At 38.2% G+C, this 23,695-nt stretch overlaps 1 protein-coding gene across 2 annotated transcripts in view; it reads right to left on the bottom strand.

The window, feature by feature from the left end:
* Positions 1–23,695, bottom strand: part of LOC311431750 (pituitary tumor-transforming gene 1 protein-interacting protein-like) — a 28,580-nt gene that overhangs the window by 3,740 nt on the left and 1,145 nt on the right. The window contains exons 2-6 of one of the 2 annotated variants that reach the window (XM_084509572.1): positions 22,049–22,101; positions 18,737–18,845; positions 14,610–14,718; positions 10,922–10,990; positions 4,258–4,304 (exon numbers count right to left, since the gene is read on the bottom strand). In XM_084509572.1, coding sequence (XP_084365698.1) covers positions 4,258–4,304; positions 10,922–10,990; positions 14,610–14,718; positions 18,737–18,845; positions 22,049–22,101 — 387 coding nt within the window. The remainder of the gene's footprint in view (positions 1–4,257; positions 4,305–10,921; positions 10,991–14,609; positions 14,719–18,736; positions 18,846–22,048; positions 22,102–23,695) is intronic. The other variant, XM_084509571.1, reaches the window with a different exon arrangement.

The following is a 23,695-nucleotide window of genomic DNA, read 5'->3' as shown; positions in this document are numbered from 1 at the left end:
GACAGCTAGACCCAGTAGTTCAAGTGAATGTGCCATTTTTACACACTATTCTCAACAATATTTGCTTTAGTTTTAATGAACTAACAGGCTTGACAGTGAGCAGATATTTTCCACCAATAAGGCATTAACATGCTTTAGGTTAACTTGAAGTTCTCTGATCTGTTTTGCTGCACGATACTGGAACCAAACTGCTCAGGCATTAAGAACTGTGGGTGAATCCTGTGTGAGCATCATTGGTTGTGACTTCACACATTCTTTTCCCTGGAAAGAAGGTACTCTACGAAAAATGACAAGCCCTCCTCCTGAATGAAGATAGCCACAGAAGTTACATCAGATAACCTCTGCACTCAGTCTTGCTTTCAAAACTGCATCCAAGGTTTGAATTTCTTTTAATCTCAGCATTTTAAATAGATCACTAGTTTATATTAAACGAGGAGACAGCAGCTCATCACTTGCACCAATATTCTGACTGAAGAAGTTGTCTCAGGCTCCAGTAAGTGGACAAAAGCAATCTAGAGAGACAGATGAAAAAAGCAGCATGACAAAAAGCTACCGTCAGCTGCCACAGCTGCTCTTAGCCATGACACTTAAAGAGGGGCTGCAAGCCTATGCTAATTGGATTGCATGTCTGGTGCAACTAAAGCTCGCAGACTGCCTTGAACCAGACACGAAGGCTGTCTCTCCTAACTGTTTCCCATTTGACATGGGAGCAACTACCCAACTTGTAATTTACATGTACAGGTTCAAAGACGTTAGCCGTTTGTAGGTTGAAGCGTCCTGTTTGCAATAATGTCCATTTTAGGTTACTGTAAACTTAAAGATCAATATGCAGGACAATTACAAGAGCTTAAGAGCATCTTCTATTTAACTTCATTACAAGATTACTATTTGACCTACTTACCAGTATTAAACAGCACTGGAAGTTTCGAAAGGCATGATAGTAAAGTACCATTCCTTAGCTTCTATGAAATAACGAGGCTTTCTAATATATATGAAATGACGAGGCAGTTGTAGGAATCTAATGCCTCTTTCTAGCATATTCATTTATGTACCATGCCAACTATGCAGCTTCTCAGTCATCAAGACCTGACTGACCCTCACCACATATCAGTACTGCCTAAAAATAGAATTAACAGAATTCTTACAAGAGACTGTATATACTGCAAAAATTGAACTAGTTTGTGATATGCTGCAGATCTTCATCCCTTATTACATTTCTCCTCTTTATTTTTAACCCCCCAATTAACAGGTTTATTCTTAACATACAAACTAAACAGCATTAAGTGCAGCAATACATGATCTCCCTGCTTAGGGGACCTAAAGAAGGTCAACATGAATAAGTATGCATCCTGACCAGAAGGAACATTTACTGAAACTCCTGAATATAAAAATCAGCATCACGCATAAAATAAAGGAGATAGGATTATGTATCACTAAAGTAACTATTAAAACCTTTGCAGAATTGAAGCAAGTGGTTTGGAAGCCCCAAAACCATGAGAGGCAATCATTTTGTAAAAATGGAGATACAGAAGCCTTCCACTAATACCAGGCAAAATCCTGAAATAAAGAATAAAGCAGCTTCTTACTAATGCTATACTGAACATACAATAGCAGCAAATGCAGCAGCAATTAAATTGTAGTTCCTTTGTATGCTATACAAGCTGCAAAGTACTCTGAATTCTCCTTTAAAATTTTCTAACAGTCAACATATAATTTGTGTAATCATATTGCATTCATATATGTGAGCAAATGAAAAATACTATCAAATTTTGCAACAAAGAAACAATTCAAAGTGTGTATTCCTGGTTGCTAAAGCTCTCTATGGCTTCCAGTGCTCCCAAAGGACTGTGGCTAGAGTGACACCTGCAATGCATTATAAATGTGTAATTACCATTTAAATGGGGTAAGGAAAGCTGGTGGATGAAATGGGAAAAGGCATTCCCTTAAAGCCAACCAAATACTGAAATTTCAGGCATGATCATCTTAATCTACAGAGTCAGGTTAACAAAGTCATTGTCATTCTGCCACTCATCCATGCCTGCTTAACTGAGAATCCTCTCTACCCTGCCTAAGAGTGCTGCAAATAATTATGGAAACCCTAGATTATTTTGCAATTTATTAGATTATGTTTAATATGCTAACATACACATTTACTAGGCAGCAAAAAATTAAGACAAGATTAAAGGTTATAGCAGGACTTATTGCATTGTCCCACTGATTTATTTTGAGAGCCATTTGGCTGCATGCTATCAGAATATAAACTGTACAGATTAGCAATATTTAGGAATTCCATGATTTACATTTTGCCTCATTTTTCCTCAGCTATATAGATCCTTTCAGTACATGCCAAATATTTCTATGAGGTTTTTTTTCCTACAGGGCAAACAATGAATTATGGGAATTCAGGCCTCAAACCTATTTGACAGTATAAATTGATCTCTGACTATGCAGTGTCTATAACTAGCAAACAAGGCAACAAATAAACCTCTGAGATTTGCTATTGAAATTTATGTCTGATAGTTAAATTATGATCTTTCGTGGGTAAACTGCATTGCAAAGTATAACTACTCAAAGGGAAGAATGTCTGACTCCTTACGAGAAGGTGCTCCTCCCACCAACACAATGAATGCAGGAACTTGTTCCTAATTAAGTCACTGATGGACTAGCATGCCTCAAGTGGGGGCAAAATGACACACTTGTTCAGCTGTGTACAGTATAGCTAGATTCTGAATTTGCTGCATCTATTCCAGAGGCACAGAATCACACTTAACACTTGTCAGAAAACTCAAGTACTCCAACAAGATCCAACCAAGCCATCCTGATGTTAAGCACCGAAGAGAAGCTTGTCTTCACAAAGATGTAGGGCCATCCAGAGACAAGTGAATGAGTTTCATGAGCAGAATGCAGCCTTCTGAAATGTCACTTAACCCTTGCGCAGTGCTTTGATATACTGTTATAGCAAAGTCGGAACCTAGTGAGCTTGCTCCTCTTAGCTGCACTGCATTAAAGATACACAAAGTTACTTATCTATACAGCAACACATGGTTATTTTGGAGACATAGCCACTATCTTGAACATGCAGGTTCTTCACCAGATCTATCCCAATGCTTCAAATTTGTCAAGATTAACTCTAGGGTCTCTTCTAAGGAGAAACAAGCACAAGTAGTGTGTTATTTTGTTTGTCACTTTATTTAATCTGGACTACTCTTGTCAACTGCTTAATTCAAAGAAACTTATTGAAACTGAATTGTGGCGGGGGAAAAGGGTCAACTATCCTATAAAATACCACAGGACTTTAACAAAAACTCTTCTTTCTACAACATTCCTCCTCTTGCAGCTCAAGCATAACACTACATTTTTCCTCCATTCCAGTAAAGAAGTGTATTTTTTGCAAATACTCCCCAGGCAGAGACTTCCCTGCAGAGGCTGTCTGTGTTACTTCTGCATCAGCCAAAGGATACGCTGCAGATTCATGAAGGCACTGCCAGACACTGCCAATCAGTTTAAGAGGAGGATGAAAATTATCAGTTTTGAGCGACTCTTCAGACCCCTTGAATCACCTTCTCTGACATTACTGTAATTTGCATAATAAGTGCAGCATAGTTTTAGCATATCTGTCTCTGAATACACAGTGCTATTAACCCTATGAACAAGTCAAATTGAAAACCAAAAGGACTGACAAGCCTAGATAATAAAAGCCTCCTATACAACACATCTGGTCTGACAGTCTCGCGATAGGAGTCTCCTACTGGACCACAGCTTCACTTAAAAACAAACAAAACCCAACAATCAGGCTGAATCCTCCATCATTTTTATTTTTTTTTTTAAATAAATTGATTTTAAAAGTTTGTTATCTGCTAGTCAGTCTGTCCTTCTTCAATAACCACGGGTCTGCTAGCCAATTTCAACCAGATTGTTTTGTCAAGAGTTCAAGAATAAAAATCAGTGCTCTTATTTAGGAAGAGACAGAAAGAACAATTTATTATAATTAATACATTTAAATGCCCACCCCAAGCAAACAACTCATCCAGCACAGTCTCTTGCCAAGCAGGAGAGGCAGCAGAGGAAGAGACAGAGCATAACAGCGACGAGGTCAGGTGTTCAGGTGACAGAAGACACATCAGTAGGAAACTGGGTTTGATTAGTTCTGCTGCTCATAAAGCAGCTTGATTCTTCCATTAATTTTAAAAATAATTAGGAAAAGGGGAAAAAGGAATAAATTTAGACACTGAATATCGAAACAAGATTACCACGTACCATACTTCTTTCGTATTTCATCATGCTTCTGTTTTCTTTCATGTTTCCTGCAACAAATAAAAGCATCAGAACATTCAGACTGCTTTAAGCTGTGAGTAAAATATAATTATAGCTGAAAGACATTACAACATTTTTAGTATACAATTACAAACTTCAAAAAAATCACATTTATCCGTTATGTATTTTGTCTTTAATATTCTCTGTAACTTTTTAGTAATCAATAGTATCACTAAATAAAATATATTTCCAAGCATAATGAAATGCATCATTTTTCCTATATAGAAGTAATGTGCCCAGATGTATGCACATTAAAAACACACATACATAAAAAGCAAGTAGCAATACTGGAGAATTCTCTGATGCTTTCCAGCTGGGAGTATAATTGTTAATATAGCTGTGAAATCAGTGTGCTTCAGAATCACTATTCAATATAATAATTTTATGAAGATAAAAGCTACTGTATTAACTGTTTTGTTTAAGCAGTACAGCAAGTATAAGTGAAAACTATTAGTTTCTAAAATCCAGAATGGTAACCATGTAGGGAATGAATTAAAATATAGTGCTATTAAAAAAAAGGATGCCTCCAGTTACTTCTTCTAATTATAAGTTTTCAATACTGCATTGCCAAACTTCGATCATTCTCATAAGTTAAGTGTCTGAGAAGTTGATTTCTTCTTCCCCTCCCTTTTGAAAAGGCAAAGGAATGAAGGAATTTTAAATGGAAAAGATTCCATCATTTCTCGGATAAATTATCTTAATTTTAAGGGATCATATATTTTACTAAAAAAAAGAAAAAAAAACAAAGCTCCTACATAACTGTTTCACTAGGATGATCCAGGTTCTTTTTATTTTGCAGAAAGGACAAAATTTGACAAAAGAATATTCCTCTAGCATAAAAAACGTCAGCTGTTTGTTGTCCCTATAAAAAAAACATCCCAATTAGACAAGTTGTGACTTTCCCCGATTCTAATTTACACATATTCAGCAAAAAGCTGTTAGGCACTGACAGCTTAATTCACCAAAGATTCCATCTGCCCTATGCATATTCTACCTTCAAACAATTCCTACTGCTAATCAGATTCTGTGCATCCTCAGAAGCAATTATCCTGTTTCCTGTGGATCTGAAGGGTTGAACTGGCCTTTCCCTGCAACTGCACTTCTGGAAGGCTTGCAGATAAAGTGTGATGAGAAAACCAAACAGAGGAGATTGACCCAAAACCTTCTGCTGTTGTTGCCCTGAGATACCTATCCTTTCTATCCCACTCTGCTATTTGGGCTCAGGCACCACGGGGCACAAAACAACCTAGCCACACTGAATGAGGAAGAAAAGCAAGGGTGCTGAGAGGACTGAGAGGTTGAAGAGAACAGGAAGAAGAGAAGTTGGGTTTACCTGCTGATGGTAAGCTTCCTACTTAGGTAGGATTCCTACTTTCTGTACTGCATTAAGACACAACCACGAGGCACAGGATCTCAGGAAGAGAAGAGAAGAAATCTGCATAAAGCAGCCTTCTCTTGTATAAAGCCGATCTTTATTTCTGTATGGTTTTCATGTGACATTACGTGACCTCAAACCAAGTTTTTTTCTGGTGGTACTAATGTATTTGACCTTTTTGCATGCTTTAACTCTAATGATGGAGACTCAGTGCTGCAGTTTCAATTGAAATCTCAGTGCTTCAGCAATTCATCTGAACCCTCCAAACACAGAAAGCAGCTAAGTATCTGCAGAAGGGTGTTTGAAATCAGTCTGTATAAGCCTTAAATCTCAAAATACTTTGGGATACCACCCCAAGACTATTAAAAAATAAAATAAAATCTAAAAGCCTTAAATTATTACATTGTTTAAGTCTGAAGGGTAAAACCATTAATATTTGGGGAACATTCAAACTTTGCCAGGCAGCCACTACCGTGTAATAGGATCCATGACTAAATCCGTTCACACTAACCCTTAGGTATACATCAACTGAGCAGAGTCAGACAATTCTGAAGAGTGACTGAATGAGCCACCCAAAGGAGCCTTACTTTTCACATCTTACACTACGATCAACCAGTGTCATCGTACAGTGCCCCCAACTTGGTTCTGTTTCTTAATACTACTGCTATTATTCCTTCTTCGGCATGCAAGATTCTTGGCTTTTACAATTTGCCCTCAGTGTCATAAGCAAAGAATGTATTTTTCCTGATAATAACAATCCATAGTTTTCTGTAATTGGTTATTTGTAAATTAATTGCGATCCTTTATTTCCCCCCAAACACTGTTCTCCCTTACCACAACCCTACCAAATAATACTCAGCAGTTTCTCATTCAAGACATCACTGCTGTTCTTTGGTTATCAGCTAGCAAATCATGATTTACAAGTTATACAAATCTAACAAACATACCACATATTTGCAGCTGTAAAACAAGAAAAGGATATACTACTTGATGCCATTTTAAATGATTTTTCTTGTAGATAAAAGTCAAATAAAAGATTAAAGTTACGCAATAAGATAGCAATTTCTCTTCTATACTCATAGCTAAAAACTGAGTCCAGATTTCCTTTGCCTCTTGCTCCTCATTAAGTACAAATTCTACATTACAGCAGTGATTTTCAATCTTCATTAAGTATTTTTGTAGAATTCCCATAAACAATGTCAAGGGGCTGAGAATATCAAGTGGGTTTTAAAGATTATCAGAACAACTACATTTTTAATTATTTCAAATAACCTCTTAGAAAATTATCTAGATGTCTACACATCCGGCAGGAGGTAGGTTGGCCAAGAGCCACAAAGACGAGGGATAAAGTGGTAGAAAACAGACTATTAGACACCGGCTGTCAAGCATCCTTACTGACCACCAATGTGTAGTAGCAGCTCTTTTAAGATATTTACTTGTGTTTCTCTTCAACAATGTAATAATATATTTACAGATTCTAGAGACTAACACATTCCTGGACAGTATATGACCACATTCCTTCAAATTTTAAGTTCACAGAATCACTTTGGTTAAGTTTCAAAGGGACCTCTGGAGGTCATCTGTGCCATTCCCCTGCTCAAGCACGGCCACCTAAAGCAGGCCACCCAGGACTGTGTTCAGACAGCTTCTGAAACCTCTAAGGATGAAGACTGCCACAGCCTCTGTGCAACCTGTGCCAGTGCTCCGTCAAGTCTTCCAACAATACCAGACATCAGAAATACACGGAGAGAAAGAGGAGTTCCAGTGGGCAAACTGCTGGCAAAGAGCAGGTCCTTAGCAGCTAGAGAGGATAGACCACATAACACAATACAGCATTTCCTCTGTAGTTTAATTGTCAAAAAAGGCTTGCAAGACTATGTCCTGCAACCTGCTACAAGCGATTCCTTTCAGAAAGACATACAGGAAGAGAGCAGTGGGTAGGCTGAGGTGTTCTAGCCTGCACCTTGTTTCCCCATGACCCTCCTAATCCATCCCTGGGCACATTGTAAGCATAAGTTCAGACCATGGGAAATACCCAGGGCTGCAGTTATGTTTCCTCCTGCCATTGGAGCAGTTTGTCTGCTTCAGACAGTCCTGACACAAGCTAGGGAAGACAGCTACTGCTGCAAAGCTGCAGCAGTCGCTCTGGCAGGGCAGCCTGCTCCCAGAGATGCTTGTTCCTTAATTCAAGAACAGATTCAACCTCAGCTCTGTGTTGCACATAGCCCAGCACGTGCACAGCAAACCCTACCCTCCAGAAGCATGGCATTTCCTACAGATTAACCGTATTAAGAATTTGAAGTTGATGTACACATCACAGTGGAAAGGTTATGGTACACAATTATCCCCTGTGCCCCTGGTCATGAGCCATTGCTTTAGAATGAATGCAGGTTAAGTGCTGATTTCGCTGAACATTACATGTTATTTAGGATGGACATTTCAGCACAAGGCACGTGGTTTTGACATACAACAAAATGTTGATATTGCTCGCAGAATTCCTTTTCTTTAGATTAAAGCTCTCTCTCTCATTTGTTGTTCTTTATTTCACCCTCACCAATCCAGTTTTCAAGAAATCTAAACTAGTCAGAATGACTCCTATCTAGGAAGGGTAAATAAATGCGGCTACACATCAGCTACATACTGCTGACATTGAAAATTATGCCTATTTGAGGTATTTTGTAAAGGTCATCTCCTGACATTAGACAGTGTGACAAACATTGATCAAGGGACCCAGCTTGTCAAGGTTCTTGAGGAAAAACTAGTATCCATATTGGTACACCTGAAGAAATGTAGCCAATTAGTCTTAGCAAGCTGTGTTGGGATGACTTGGCATTTAAAGAACATCTCATCATACCAACTCTGGAAGTATTCATAGTGTCAGAAAAGTTATCTTGGAGGATATTTTGCTATGATTTTTTAAAACCTTGCACATAATAGTTAACGAAGCACAATAACCACCACACAACTAGATGAGATTATCCCTGAAGATATTATAACTAACAAAATCACAATGCAAGCACAGGCGTGCAAAGCATAGGACCTGTACTGAAACAAAAAATCCAAAGAATACCTACAAAGAAACAGTACAAAAAAATGCAATTTTTTATTTTCAGTGAGCTTGAGAGACAGAGCAATCATACAGCATGCTACATTCTAAAATATCAATTGCTTGACTGTTCAAACAAATGCATAACTTACCTTTTTGTGTTAGCGTATTCAGGACATTTTGCCATCATGACTTGTTCCATCAAGCCAGGACATTCTTGCACAGAAATTACATTAGATGCTACCTTCTAAGCATACAATATCACTTGCCTTTATTTCTTTCTCTTCTCCCTACATCTTCAAAATCAATTAGTGAACTGCGAGCAGGCATTAAGCAATCCTACAGGATGGCTTCTGTTTTACTATAACCATTTACATCTTCCCTACGAGACCCATTTGATTCTCTCTTTAAAAAAATTGAATAGAATTTAAGGTTTTAGACAAAAGTGCTGCAACAGCAGCATATCATGCCCAGCTGTTAGCTGCATAAGACACAACACTGAATTTTTCAGATAACTTGTCCAGAACACAGAATGATTCATTTCATGATACTCTGTACCCCAGCTAGGCTCTGGGAATTCCATTTTTTTCCTCCTGGTGCCTTTATGCACATCTTACCCAAAACCAATAGAATTCAAGACCAAGAACCAAGCAAAATCCTCTTTCTTTTCCTACCATCTTGTATTTTGTTGTATGACGGCACCATTATCAGATGTACAGGTGGAAGCTGCTCAACCACAGGATGTAGCAGATTGCTAATAGACAAAGGCCGTCATAAATGTTTGCAGCAAGGCGGCCCTGGACACCTGTACTCTCACTGTCTCACATATTTAAAGAGTGATATGAGCTAACAAGAAAACAAGAATAGATGGCTACCTGTGAATTAACACTTCCTGGAATGTTTCACTTGGTGAATGCCTTTTTTTTGAGGGCAGGAAACTATCAATGACTAATAGGAAGGACTAGTGCTAAGAGAACTGTACATGGCAGCATTTCAGGAGAACTACGACCACAGATTGACACATCTGTTTCAAAATGAGGCAAAAGATGACACAACAGAAGGAAAGAAGGATATGAATATATGGAAAAAGCCCTTTTTCCATATATTTATGGAAAAGCATGTGACTAGCATCAAATGGGAGCCAGTCCCATGTTACAATAAATTGTTAAGCTAGTCATCGCTGCTAGATCAGCTGTGAGGGCTGGTCCCATGGACATACACCCTGTTACAGCAGTGTCTCAGATGAGCTTGAGAATTCAGAATTTACTAGAGCAATCACACTGCTGTTGCAACATGCTCCACATTAAGGTGTCAAAAGAAAGGAGTATTTCTGCATGAGAAACTTAATGCTTCCACCCAAAAGTTCCCTGAGTGGAGTCAACTGGAAGCACACCTTTGCCCCTTGCAGTCCCTACTCACGAAAAATGAATCTGAGTTCAGGAGAAAACAGCAACAGCAGCAAAGGAGCTCACCTGCTATACGGCCACCAAGTATTTAGCAAACATAACCAGGAAGCAGCAACTTAGGATCAGTTTCCTTTCCAAGTCTCTACGGACTTAGACCCACACCTGACAGCTCCAAGCCTAGCATTAGTTGGGTTAGGACTCTCCTCTTAACTTGCTGAAGCTAATCCACTGTCAATCTCCAAAATAAAGATTTCAAAAGAAATTATGATTCAAAATGTACATACATGTAGGCTTGGTAGGTACCATGTATCACGATCTTACCTATAAGAACTGTTTATCTAAAAAACAATGTAAAAGCCATGAACAGTCACTTGAGAACTAAAGTAATAAAATCCTACATCTGGAGAGATGCTGTTCTCACTGAGCAGCGCTGTACCAGGGATGACTCTGTAGCACCATTACTCTTGGTTATTTCTACACAGCTTTAACAGAAATGGCAACGCGGGACTAAGTCTAAAACGAGACCTGACGCAAAGTTTTCCATTTCCTGAGCAAAATTCACGATATCTAACTCAGAGGCACCTGTTAAGCCATGGAAATGCAGTCTCCTAACCAGGTTTGCAAATCTCATATTGAGCCCAGTTCTGTAAAAATCCACTATCATGCCAAAGTTCACAATAGCTATTGGACTTTTTGCTTAGTGCTCTGTGTATTCCTTAGAAGGGCAGAATACTCCTGTATTACCAAGAAGTGGCTATATATTGAGCTGCCAAAACTTACCTCTGAAGAGACTGTAGTCTTCGCTCCTCTCTCTTTCTAGCTAACTGTTCCTCTTCGTCATCTCGTCTACTAGAAGAATAACAAGAGAAGGAAAACAGAAGAGGAGAAAAAAACAAGTTTTAGTGCTAGACAGTGTTGACACTTATTTTTGAAAAGTGTTTATAGTCTGATCTGAGACTTCTTCACAGCGATGTATAACTTCATTGCTGTATAATTGAAAAAAAAGTACAATTACCCTTTCACAATTTTATTACACCCAAACATTTCACCCACTGTACCATTTCCAATGTGCCATTCCAACTCCACAGGACAATTTAAAGCCTCTGAAGGACACATCGCAGACTTCTCCTGCTTGCCATTTTCCCCACGTGTCACACCCCATTTAGAGTAAGCCTACTACACACACAGTTAAGTTCATTGTTGCACCTTCAAAGAAGATTGATGGTTCATAAGACTTCAGTGCCAGAACTATTTATCTTTCCCAACAACCATCACTATCCAATCCCAAGTTGGCCCCAGGAAAGCGGTCTGCATGAACTGTCTTGGCAGCTGCCTGCCTTGTTATGGAGTAAGCAAGAATTTACCTGAGTGCAACTGCTGCATGACTCTGGGAAACGCTGAGTCTACATGGTAGAGCTGAGCTGTGCAGGTGCAGATATGCTCTACTGAATGCGTGCTCTTAAGCTACATAGCACAGTAAGAGCTGCAACATACAGCCTTTGCCTGCCTTAAGGAAAGGTTTGTGACTTGCTTTTGAGAAAGCTCAGCTTCACTTATTCATCAGAGGTGCCACATGAGAGTTGCAGAACTCTAAAACACGTGCCAAACAATATTTGTCTGCTATTTGTTTCTGACAGAATTAAATGTCAATTCCTCAGGATTTGTGAATGGACACCTGCCATGATTCTCCAGAAATTGTTAATTTTTCAGAACTAAATACACTCTCTGAAGATGTCTGATTTAAATATTTACACTATTAACACACCTGCTAATAGACAGCTCTAGTACCACACATCTGCAACAACCAGCACACAAGTTAAGCAAGAGTGACATCCAGTGGTTAATTACAGCACATGTAATGTTTTAACAGATAAGAACTGTAAACCAAACTCAAATTTTCCATCTGCTCAATCATGTATTTGAACATGTTAGCTGTTTAAATGCAAGCCAGTAATTCAGAACGCACATAAATGTTTCATGTACAAATGTTCTAGTCCCTTCATTTTTGTTTCCACTTGAAGAGTTAAAAAGTCTGGGGGACAAGCGGGTATTAGCAGCAAGAAACAGATGCACCTTTACTAGAAAGGCATCCTTTTGTTTGACTAATTAATTCCCCATTTTTGCATGTCCTGGAAGACCAGCAGCTTTCATTCTTGGGCATCCTTCTGCAAAACTACTTCACTGGAGACGCTGGTATCTTTTAACTATGCAATTGTCTCACTTCATCTTAGTGTTGCAAAATACAAAACCAACAAATCAGCGAAACAATGGTATAGGATTCAAAAAATGTATTTCTTTTCCATAACAAAAAAGCACATAAAATTACACCTGATTCTAGATACTGCAAGGGAATTGAGTTTTTCCTCAAAGTCAGAAAATCTGGAATTAACAACCACTTTTTTTTTTTTAATATCCTGAAGTCATCAATGAGAGTCTGTTTATTACAGTTCTGCAATTAATTATATTGCAAGTACACGGAACCAGACTCAAAATCCAAATGAAGGATAAAAAATAATGAACTGAAACAATGCATCAATAGTCCTAGGATTTCTGTGGTAGGGATGGAACCAGGTGAGCCAACTACATCATTAATGTGGGCATTAATGCTTCTAAATATTCCTTGTTCAAGAAAAACGAACGAGTTTGTCATCTGAATGCTAATAAATTCTTACAGCTTGTAAATTCTCCAAAGGAACACTAATGCTTCTGCCAAACAAGGTTATACCTGAGAGATGAGAAGATAGATCAAAAACAATAAAGCAGATCTAATACTACCCTTTTACAAATTTTCCTTTTTCTAATTTTTAAAAGTATAAAGTTGTTGGTGTTTTGTTTTGGTTTTGTTCTCTGTGGAAGAAGAGTTCCCAGACCTAAGGAATCAGAAAGCAAAAGAATTCCTGCTGGGAATGAGTGGGTTGAGAGCCAGTAATATCTCAGGTTTCAGCGTAATAATACATTCTGGGTCTTCCTGAAATAATCTGGACCCCACTTTGACAAGACCTTTACAGCTTTTAAGTGTCAGAAGATTAAGCTTGACACCTCTGGAGCCCTGACATAAACCAACTCTCAACTACCCCTCTATATTTAGAATTAGATGTTACAGCAGTGATTGACGACTTAGCTAGTAACACTGAGGTCTGACACAAATCTCTTTTTGTGCAGGAATCAAGCTCTGTTTGTTGGCATGTCAGCCACTGGAACCAATACAGCTCTTCTGAGAGGAAGTTGGCAGATCTTACAAAAAATCTAAAACAGTCTTCGAGGCTTATCAGCACAGGGCTAAAGAGCCACCAATTTTTGCACTAGGATGGATTTGCACTAAGATGAACCAATCTACCAGGAAAACAGGTACATGCATCTTCCTCACAGAAAAGAGAAGGGAATGACAATTTTTTTTCTTTTTTTTTTTTGACAATTTTTTTTTCTTTTCCTTGAAAGCCAGTGTACCATTTTTCAGTGGCTTGAAAAAAGCCACTGCATGACTGCATAAATTATATAAAAAAAAAAAAGAATCCAACAAGAAAAATGAATTAGAAGTACTTGAAATAGTGCCAAAATCATTTCAGACCAAGAAATAAGGTCCTCATTTTGTTCACATGAGAAGTGCTGAAGCATGAAGGGTACAGAGCTAGCTGAAACTACCCTGCCCAAAAATCTAGAACTTCACCAATGCAGAGAACATTGTGCTGTAGCAATAAACATAGCTTTTCAGGTGTTTTGTTATGAAATAAGCACTGATAACTTCAGATGGCAGCACTGAGCCTGTGTTTAAGCTGCTCATCAACTGTTTCACTCCCACTTTGAGGGACATCAGCCAATCAAATAAGTACACCAGTAGAAAAGTTTTACAAGTCCTCCAAGATCTAAAAGACATTTAATTTTTGCAGTATTACTTTACTTGAAAATAAGTCAGTCCTCCTTAGTATCTTAGAGCAAAGAATTATCATCTTACATTTAGAATATTTCATTGACCAGGCAAACACACTTAGATACTGACAGCGTGCTGACAGACCCTGAAGCGAACTTTGAAGCATGACCACCAAACACTAGGATGTTGCTCTGTTACATGTTCCCCACCTTTTTGCTGTACCATGAGCTTGCCTTAAAAGAAGTCATCCATTCTGTTATCACAAGAAGCAGGTATTTATTTAGCCATACAAATATTTCATGTCTGGTCTTAACAAGGAAATATAAAACATAGAATTGTAAAGCAATAGCTTATTTAAAAAACATGTCTGTAATTCTGCCCCTAACATCACTTCACCATCCTTCCAGCATCATTTTCAGAATCACTCATGTCACTAAACCCCTCCTTTCTGTTGTCTTTTTCAAACAAATACAAAGTTATCATAACTAACTGCCAAATTAAAAGACTTAGTATGTTGGAAAGTAGAATGGCAGGTTGGCAGGTAGGGGAAACCAGCACCCAAAGTTAGTAAAGGAAACAAATAAATACACAAATAAATACCTCTTGGAACGCTTTCTGCAGTAACAGCAGTAACAGCAACAGACGGCTATGGACACCAGAATGAGTCCAGCTATTACAGCTATGGCAATGATCAAAGCCTCAAAGTTTACTGAAAGATATGAATACATTCAACTTGTTAGACTCCAGCATTAACATTTACCTTTCCAATAATTATTCCACTCTTTCCCAAACCCCTCCCATTTTTTTATTAGCATTATGTACAAAAATCCCAAGTCACAGCTCTGTGTAATCACCCCGATTAAAACTCAGCATATCATTAGAATTTAGGTACTATGCATGATCTGCACCGAGAAAACATTAAAACAAGCTGCTCTTTACATACAAGAAGTTATTAAACATTCATTCTGTAACACTTTGTATTACATAAATCTTCTGGTGCAGTTCCACAGTTTTGTCCCCCAGTTGCTACCTCAGCCTCTGTACAGGGTGAACAAAAAGTCACGTAGGTGCAGCATTACTGTGTATACACTACAGGCAGCAGGGACAGAAAGAGCAAAATCAAATGATATGACAGTATCAGGCAGGGGATTTGAAGGAGCCCAACAACAAAAAAAAAAATACTCCACACTACCTAAGTCATTTCGTACATCCAAAGAGCAATTAACACATGGACAGGAGTTATTATTTTAACAGCATACATGTATGCTCTAACAACTATATCTGGTCTAAATTGAGACAGGACTGCATTCATAAAAGAAGTCAGAAATCTGTAGTTCTGGAGAACACATCCAGAGAAGCAAACAAACACAGAAAACATAAGCAAAGCAATGGACATGGCTCTGGGGAGCTATTTAAAGGGCGTAAAATGAAGTGACTAAGGGAGGTTCTAGCAACAGAGATTAAAAACAGAAATACCTCCACCCCACACTCTCTTGCTATTTCAAAGCATGATGGGGTGGCAGCAAAGCTTCACTTCTCCCCTCTGAATTCTGCCAAAATTCAGCAGCCTTATGCTGCCATAAAAAGCAGCTGCACATGCTACTTCTAGCTTTTACTGCTTTGGGGTACTAGTGATGAGCAACTCAAATTCAGAAAATGACTTTTTCTGAAAGTCTGCCCTCTCTGACCACATGCATAAGCCAGAGTTACTTCTGCTAAGTCTGTTACTTCTCCACTGACCTCACCAACTTGTGTCTAACTGACACGCATCTTTCACAGATCTTGCGAAAGATTAGACCCCAGCCTCAAAGATGGTACGATGGACAACCTACCAGTTTTCTAGTAGTTTCTTTTAACAGTCAAATCACACTGAAGCACAGCATATGACTTGGAGAGTATTCCCCAGTTTGATCCTGCAGTCATTGAATTTGGTTCTGTATCTACCTCCTGCATTCTAAAAACACCTTTAAGACCTACCTTTTCTCAGTAGTAATACATTAACCAAGTCTCCTCTCAACATTTTTTTTTTGTAGGGAGACTGATTACACCCTATAAGAAACTGTGAATCATTGTTCCAGCTTTTAAATCATGATTTGTCATCCTCACATGAACCCTCTCTTTCTCAACATCCTTTAAAAATACTGACAGAAGAACCACGCAAAGTTTTCAAGTATTATCATAACAGTGCCGCACACAAATAAAAGATGAACTCCTATTCACGAGCAGCAATCTGTAGTGTTAGCAACCTTTTTACTGCACCACGTCAACAACTTCACTGTTTATTCCCCTAAACCATGATGGCTCATTCCACAAGCAAGAGACATTCAGATTTAGATACCCCGAATCCCGCTATAGCTTTATGAGCCCACAACTACTTTATGAGCCCTGCCAATAAGACCATCCTCGATAATAAAACTCAAGTCATTTTTATGTGATATATGGCAACACGCAGCCAAATCAAGCAGCATGCAATTCTATTAACAATAAAGAATTATTGTATGTATACTCTAAGCACTAAAACAGCTTTAAAATTTTATCTCATTTTTCATTTCTCATTTCTCATTTATCTCATTTTCTTGTGTACTGCTTACATATAATGTACATATGTACATAGTTTAAGACAGAAGCCTCAACATATTGAGGGCCCCAAACAATATGAATTTTGATTAAAGAAAAAAAAAGTTCTGCTAGTGTTTTACAAAGATCTTTCAAAATAATTCAATATAAAAAAATAATCATGGGATGTAAGCATACAGAAAAGGTTGGATGCTCTAACTGTAGATTCCTTTACTTTACATATACAAAATTAAATGCAATCTTAATTTGTTTCATAATCCTTGCCTAGAATCAGTTACAATACTTCCCCAGTAGTTTGTGCTCTTTATTTACATTATGGATTCCTCAGAACAGGACACATAACAATCATTATTTGTCTGGGGTGACAAACATGAACGTGATAAAGTATATTTATAGTGTCCCAAACCTAATGAACAGCTTAAAGCAGATTAAAGCATCAAAGCAACTATGAAGATGCATGAACTCCAACTTACAACTTCAATTTTGTTCCATAGAAAAATGTTGTAAACATTTCATAGAATCACAGAATGCTTTGGGTTGGAAGCAACCTTAAGGATCACTGAGTTCCATCCCTCCCCCCGCCATGGGCAGGGACACCTCTCACCAGAGCAGGTTGCTCAAAGCCCCATCCAACCTGGCCTGGAACCCAGGGGTGGGGTATCCACAGCTTCTCTGGGCAAATTTTTGCTTGTGCACTGTAATTTACTGGCTATGGTTTATAATACAGTTTAATATATAGTTCCTGAACCTACACATTTTCATATGAAAACATTTCACCACATGACTTCTCTCATTCTGTTACTCCTCTAAGTTATAAGCAACTAAATTTGTTTGGTGTTCTAAATATGGTTTCATCTCCATTAAGAAAATAAAGTATACTATTTATATTTTTAATTGCCATTTAATTGAAGCAAAAAGTAATTTGAAGTTACTAAGTGCACAATAAAGTTGTCAGTATCCAGTCTGCTTTCCTGTCTCAGCTATTTCTTTGCTTATTGTTTATGAAAAACAAAGCAATTAAGCTAATTTGTATTATTTTGCTTCCATACCTTTTTTTTTCTTCACTGCTGGTTAACAATCTTTCAACATGTCTTATTCCATATAAAATTGCAACTGGAAGCCAGTTGTTTGTTTTTGAATTTTGAGAGCTGCAATATTCAACACTATTGCTGCAATAGTTGCAGCAACACTGAGCCAATGCCTGGCTCTTCATTTTATTCACAGAAAGGAAAAAACAAGCCCAGCACTCTCATGGGAAATTAAGTTTCCTACTATACCTGAAGAGGATACTCTCAATAAGACTATATACTGCCCAGTACATGCTGCTGCATAGGATTTGTAAAAATATATTAAGGAAATGCAAATTTGTCTGTAAATTTTATTGGTTGGTTTATTTATTTACACTCTTTTTGTGCTGAGAATGTCCTTCAATACAACGTTTTCATTCTGTGTTTAAGCTACATTGAATCTAGAAACATAATCCATATCCAAGCCAGAAATCCCTTCTCTAACAAAAGTAAACTGATAAGAGCACCCTTTCTGTCTGTAAATAAGTGCGATCACTGCTTTGCAAAAGGACAGAGCACAAATGTCTTCCTCTACGGGCTAGGATGGAGTTAACTCCCTTCCTAGCAGCCCATATGGCTTTTGGATCTGTGGCTACAGCAGCACTAGTAACACACCAGTGTTTTGGCTACCAATGCACAGTGCTTGCTCAACATCACGGCTGCTCTTTTTCTGACTTTGCTCCCTCTGCAGTGAATAGGTTGGTGGTGGGCAAAACACCAAGAGCAGGGCACTGCTGGAACATCTGACCTGAAGTGACCACAGGGATATTCTATACTGTGCAATGCCACAGTCAGCAATAAAAAAAATGAGGTAGAGGAAGAAGATGTCAGCAGCAGGTGGATAGGCAGGAGGTGTTCTGTTTTCCATGGTGTCTACTTTTTAGAGACTGGCTGGGCATCAGTCTGCCTGTGGGAGGTGGTGAGCAATTTACTTTGCTCATCTCCCTGCTAGCCCGCCACCCCAAATCATAACTACTGCTTTCCCCCAGCCCTCCAACCAAGCTATCAGTAAGTGGTAGTTGCATTTTAGACTAAACATACTCAAATCTCTCTCTCTACAGCAAAAGTAAAATTAGTACCTACTCCAGCAAACTCCCCATCGAGCATTTGAGAGTGAGCATAATGAAGATGATGGAAGAATGCTTCTTACAGGATAATCAATGCAGGTGTTGTTGGTGTAACACCAAAGGCACTGTGAAAAAAAAAAAAAAGAAAAATTATTGATCTTCAGAAAACAGTTTACAGTCTAGTGCTCCTCTCCACAGAAAATATTTTTAAGTATGTACAATATCATATAGATGCATTGATAGCACTTAGTAACATGAAACCTACAAAAGTTTGGTACAATTCCAAAGTAAGCCCAATTTGAATTTTGTACCTTTAGGTAATAAATATTAATAAATATATACACTAACCTGAAAATATCTGTGGACAATCCAAGGTACTCAGTGCACAACCCAAACAGCTTTGGGTTTAGAATTACTGAAGTTAACAAAAAATACCCCAAACCCAACCATTCAAAATTTTAAAGCCAGCAGTATCTCTGAGGAATACAAAACACACTTAGAATCTTACTTCAGCCCTATATTTGGCTACCAACAGAAATAAAGCCATAAAGAACTTTTACAGTTCTACAGAAATTTTTGCAGTAAGATAAAAAAAAAAAAATACAACCCATTAATAAGTTCTAGATAAGAGTAAAAGGAATCCTTGACAGAATGGGGTTTTGTAGGATTCATTACAGACAAAGCTCATGCAGAAACTGTGCTTTATCTAACCAGACTATCAAGAACATCTCTCACACATCCTCAGTTGCATAAAAACAGTTATCTTGCTCTCAAGAGTTACAAAATGTTAAATACAAAAGAACCCCTTTATAGTGGATTCTGTTCTCTTGCAATGAGCGAGGAAAGGAGCAAAACCAATGTATTCACATGCTGTAGCTGGTAGACTGAGACACAGACATTGGTAAAATGTGTCTAACAATGTTAGCTCAGACCATGCTTATTTTTGTTGGCCTGGCTATTTAATAACAAAACCTAGCAGCTCAAAAATAACAATACTAATAGACTGGAAGTCACTGTTAAACTTTGTTTGAATGCAGTGGTCACCCTGTGTCCAGTAGGAGGCTGTACCAGATGACCTCACAATATTCACCGTCAGTAGCACCCTGCATAAAAGGCCAGCTGTATCCCTGTAACAGAGACTTCTACAGACAACTCTATTAGAAAGGTCCGTAGCCCTACAGGTAATAGCTGATGCTGCTACTAACCAGTGCAGAGGTTAAAGTAAGGAAATATTTCAGTTGACTTATTCCTGACACTAAAAATTGATCCAATTATCAAAATTGACTTTAAAAAAGCCTAAACACCCAGGGGCAAAACATTTCCTTAACTTTGATTCCTCTCTACACAACCCACAAAGGCAGGCTAAAAATATCTTATTTAAAAGCAAATCAAATGAAGCAGAGTATCACACAAAGCGAAAAATCTCAAGACATTAAGCAATAGCTATTTGCACATTAAAGTAGTATTTCAGGATTCTAAAGCTCTTACCAAAACCTTTATATGTTATTCCTTACAAAACAGTACCTTTAAGATAAAATCAAACACAACAGCATCTCCATAAAAGTACCAAGCGCTCAGAACTTCTTGATAAAAAACACAAGAAAGTTGGTATCAATCAACTCTAAGGACCAACCCAATTATAATTAAAAAAAAAAAAATCTGATCTTTTGAATCACAATTCTATTTAACTGAACTAAATGGTAACATTTTATGGTTTGCTTGGAATTATTTTTATCTATTCACCAAAAGTTCAATTTTCATTTTTATCTGCTGCTACTGTCTACATTATCATCAGTTGGTAATTCCATCTACGGAGGCAGTTAAGGTAATTTCAGCAATCCTTTGTTTTCATATTGCTTACACAAATGCTAATGGCTTTATTTATAGCCTTTTTTTCTTTAAATGTATGCACGAATTGTCTGAATCAAGTCTAGAGTTACCTCCTCAAGGTTAACACTGATGCTATTGCAGCAGTTGCCCTGAGTCATCCGTCATTCAGCCATCAGAACAAGCCTGGACTCTGTTGCTGGTTTGACAGATTCTGAGAATAATGTATCTGTAACTCTGTTAGCGTCTTCAGTGCTCACCTGAAGGATTTATTCTGCTCACAAGGTGAGCACACAGTTCTCAGGTTAATAAAAGTGGTGCTCATAGTGCCAGTCACAGCACCTACAGGCATCAGCTACAGCACCTATTTGAAGTGACAGGCACACCAGTGGTAGTGACGAACATTTAACCGTTAATAACACATATTTCATGTTTCCTAGTTTGTGTTTTTGAGGATTAAGAGTTCTTTACGGTATGCCAGGCTTATGATGACAAATAGAGGTCTAGCAGCACATAGTCAATGGCTACATCACTACAACACAATTTGCATTTTTCCCTTAAAGTCCTGCGGTAACTTACACATAACTTCAAGACTCCTGAAGCATTTCATTTTCAGTGACATCTGAAGTTAGAATTTGAAACACTCTCACTGTAAACATAGGAGTTTTCTTCCGCACTGCAGTGACAGACACATTTGGATACTTATCACAACCCTTATTGTGTAGCTATAAGGTTTTGAGCAAAGGGCATGGCATACGATTCCATTGATTTAAATGTCTAGGTTACCACAATATCATTGGAAATCTGAACACGTTGCTACAAAAAGCAGTGATCTAGCACAACAGTCCGAAGCACTCAGTCTCACGTAGTCAGAGAGGCCAGTGTCTGAACAGCTACAAAGCACTGACCAGTCTGCCTCAACTGAACACAGTGCTAGTGCTCAGGGCATCTCTAGAAAACGGCATTTCTAGCTTGCTTACTTGAATTTGTCAGCTCTCATATTCTGGATACAAGAAATTCAAGGCATTTCATCCATATAGGATTCAGTTCATCCAGCCCTCATAGAGGATGGAAATTTAACCAATGCTGCTTGAAAAATGAATCCAAACCAGTAGCAGCAACTTGCTCTACTACACTGTGCAAGCACTGAGCACTCATGGAAAGGGGAAGCCTAAGTACTGCTTGGTCACTCCTCTCCAGAGAAATACCCTGAGCAACCAAATCACGGGCCACCCTGTAACCCTGGGAGACAGGAAGCACAGTGGCTCCAAGGGGAAGAAGGACATCAGGCAGGCAATTTTTACCAACTGAAGGCAGACAAGAGCCAACTGATCCGGATTTCCTGTTATTAAGGGTAGTTCAACTAGCTTCATCATTTTAAGAGAACTCAAAAAAAGAAACAACCAGCCAAATAAAACCCAACAACTCAATACAAAATTAAGTGGAAAAAAAAATCACCACATTCTTATCAGTCAAAAAACCAAGATACTTAAAATCTTACCGAAACATTTTTTAGACATTCTTCACAGGACCTATGGGACAATTCTGAACAGGCTGAAGAAAAAAAAAAAAAAACACACATAGGTATAATTTACTTTTATTCAGTAATGTCAAACATTTAACGAAATATTTAGGGTCCCCCCACTACTAGGTATGTGCAATAATTTTGATTAAGTAACGAAAGCTTAATATTTTCATTCCAGAACTGTAGCAAACAGAGATAAAAAGCAGTCAGGTTTGACCTCTGAAATAGAAAACAATTTATGCTTTTGGAATTGAAGGTACAGGTAAGCCATCTCATCGAGAGAGGATTGTTACTTTAAGGACAACATGGGAAACACAACCCAAGAGCCTCCCAGTATCTCTGCTGAAGTTCTCACAGTTCAACATCACCAGTGATTTAGGTTACATTTTCAGTAACTGAACCACCAAATGAAGTAATGTAACATCCCTTAGATCCTTATCAAAAAGCTTTTCACCTTGTTTATCCTCAACTGCCTTCTTACGGACATATATCACATAGTCTATAAGAGTAATATAACCAAAAGTCTGGGGCTCAAAATATAAAAAGAATAAAATCAGACTTTGATTTACGTACTCCGTTACAAAATGTTATATCACCATGAGTAACCAGGAAAAAAGTGTATAATTGTGCTTTATGTATTTCTCCAGGTCCCTTAGCTTACAAGGCACACAAGTCTTCCACCAGTCAGTGTTCTCTTCAAGAGCAGAACATCGGAAAAAAACACCTCTCAAACTGAGAACATACTCAGGCCCTCCACTGCACCTTGCAAAAGCAATATGGGTACCAGCATATTAAACAAAAGCAACCTGGAAATGTTTGGATTCAAACATAGAAAGCTGACAGACTCCCTCTAATATTTCAAGGGACTACTGCAATCTCTTTATCAGGGGAAAAAAAAAAGCATAAGCCACAGCACCACTACCAACAATCACTCGCACTATATTTTAGCCAATATTTGTTGAACAATCATTCCTTCTATTTTAACGTAACGTCAACATTAAGTATCTAAGATGAATTTTCCCTTTATCCCTTTATTTAATTTTTACATGCCCACCTTGGTTTACCAAGAAGTGTCATAATTATTTCAATAAGCTACATCAGTTTCACTAAAGCAGCTCCATTAACGTAATACACCTTGCAGAGTCAGCCACAGCTTCATGAGGATTATATTCTCACAAGGAGATAGGAAAAAGCTAGTACTGTTCCTACATTTTTAGGAAATTACCAGAATTCAGCTCACATGTACAGGAATTGTAGTATATTAATTATAACTAATTATGTTTTCAGTAACTGGAGCACCCGTTGTAAAATGACAACCTGTGTGAGCTCACCTTCTAGGAGGTGTCCTCAAGGACCAGCGTAACACAGCTCCAGCACAAGGCTGGTCTTTCACAAAATACAGGTAAAACCTAACAGCACAGACAATAAAGCCCTGTTTATAGAACAGCCCCTTTCCAATAGGCATGGAGGTAGCACACAGAGATTTTTTTTATTGTGTTTTTTATTTATGTAAGGAAGACAGGGCTTTAAACCATCCACTGTACAGTAAGGACTGCCACATAACCTTAGGATCAGTGACCCTTTGGGGAGGGAGCTCCCTACTACGCCTCTAAAACCAGCACA

Source organism: Aythya ferina (assembly GCF_964211825.1).
Source record: "Aythya ferina genome assembly, chromosome: 2".
Lineage (NCBI taxonomy): Eukaryota > Metazoa > Chordata > Aves > Anseriformes > Anatidae > Aythya > Aythya ferina.
The sequence above is the reverse complement of the archived record's forward strand: the minus strand, read 5'-3'. Positions and strand labels throughout refer to the sequence as shown.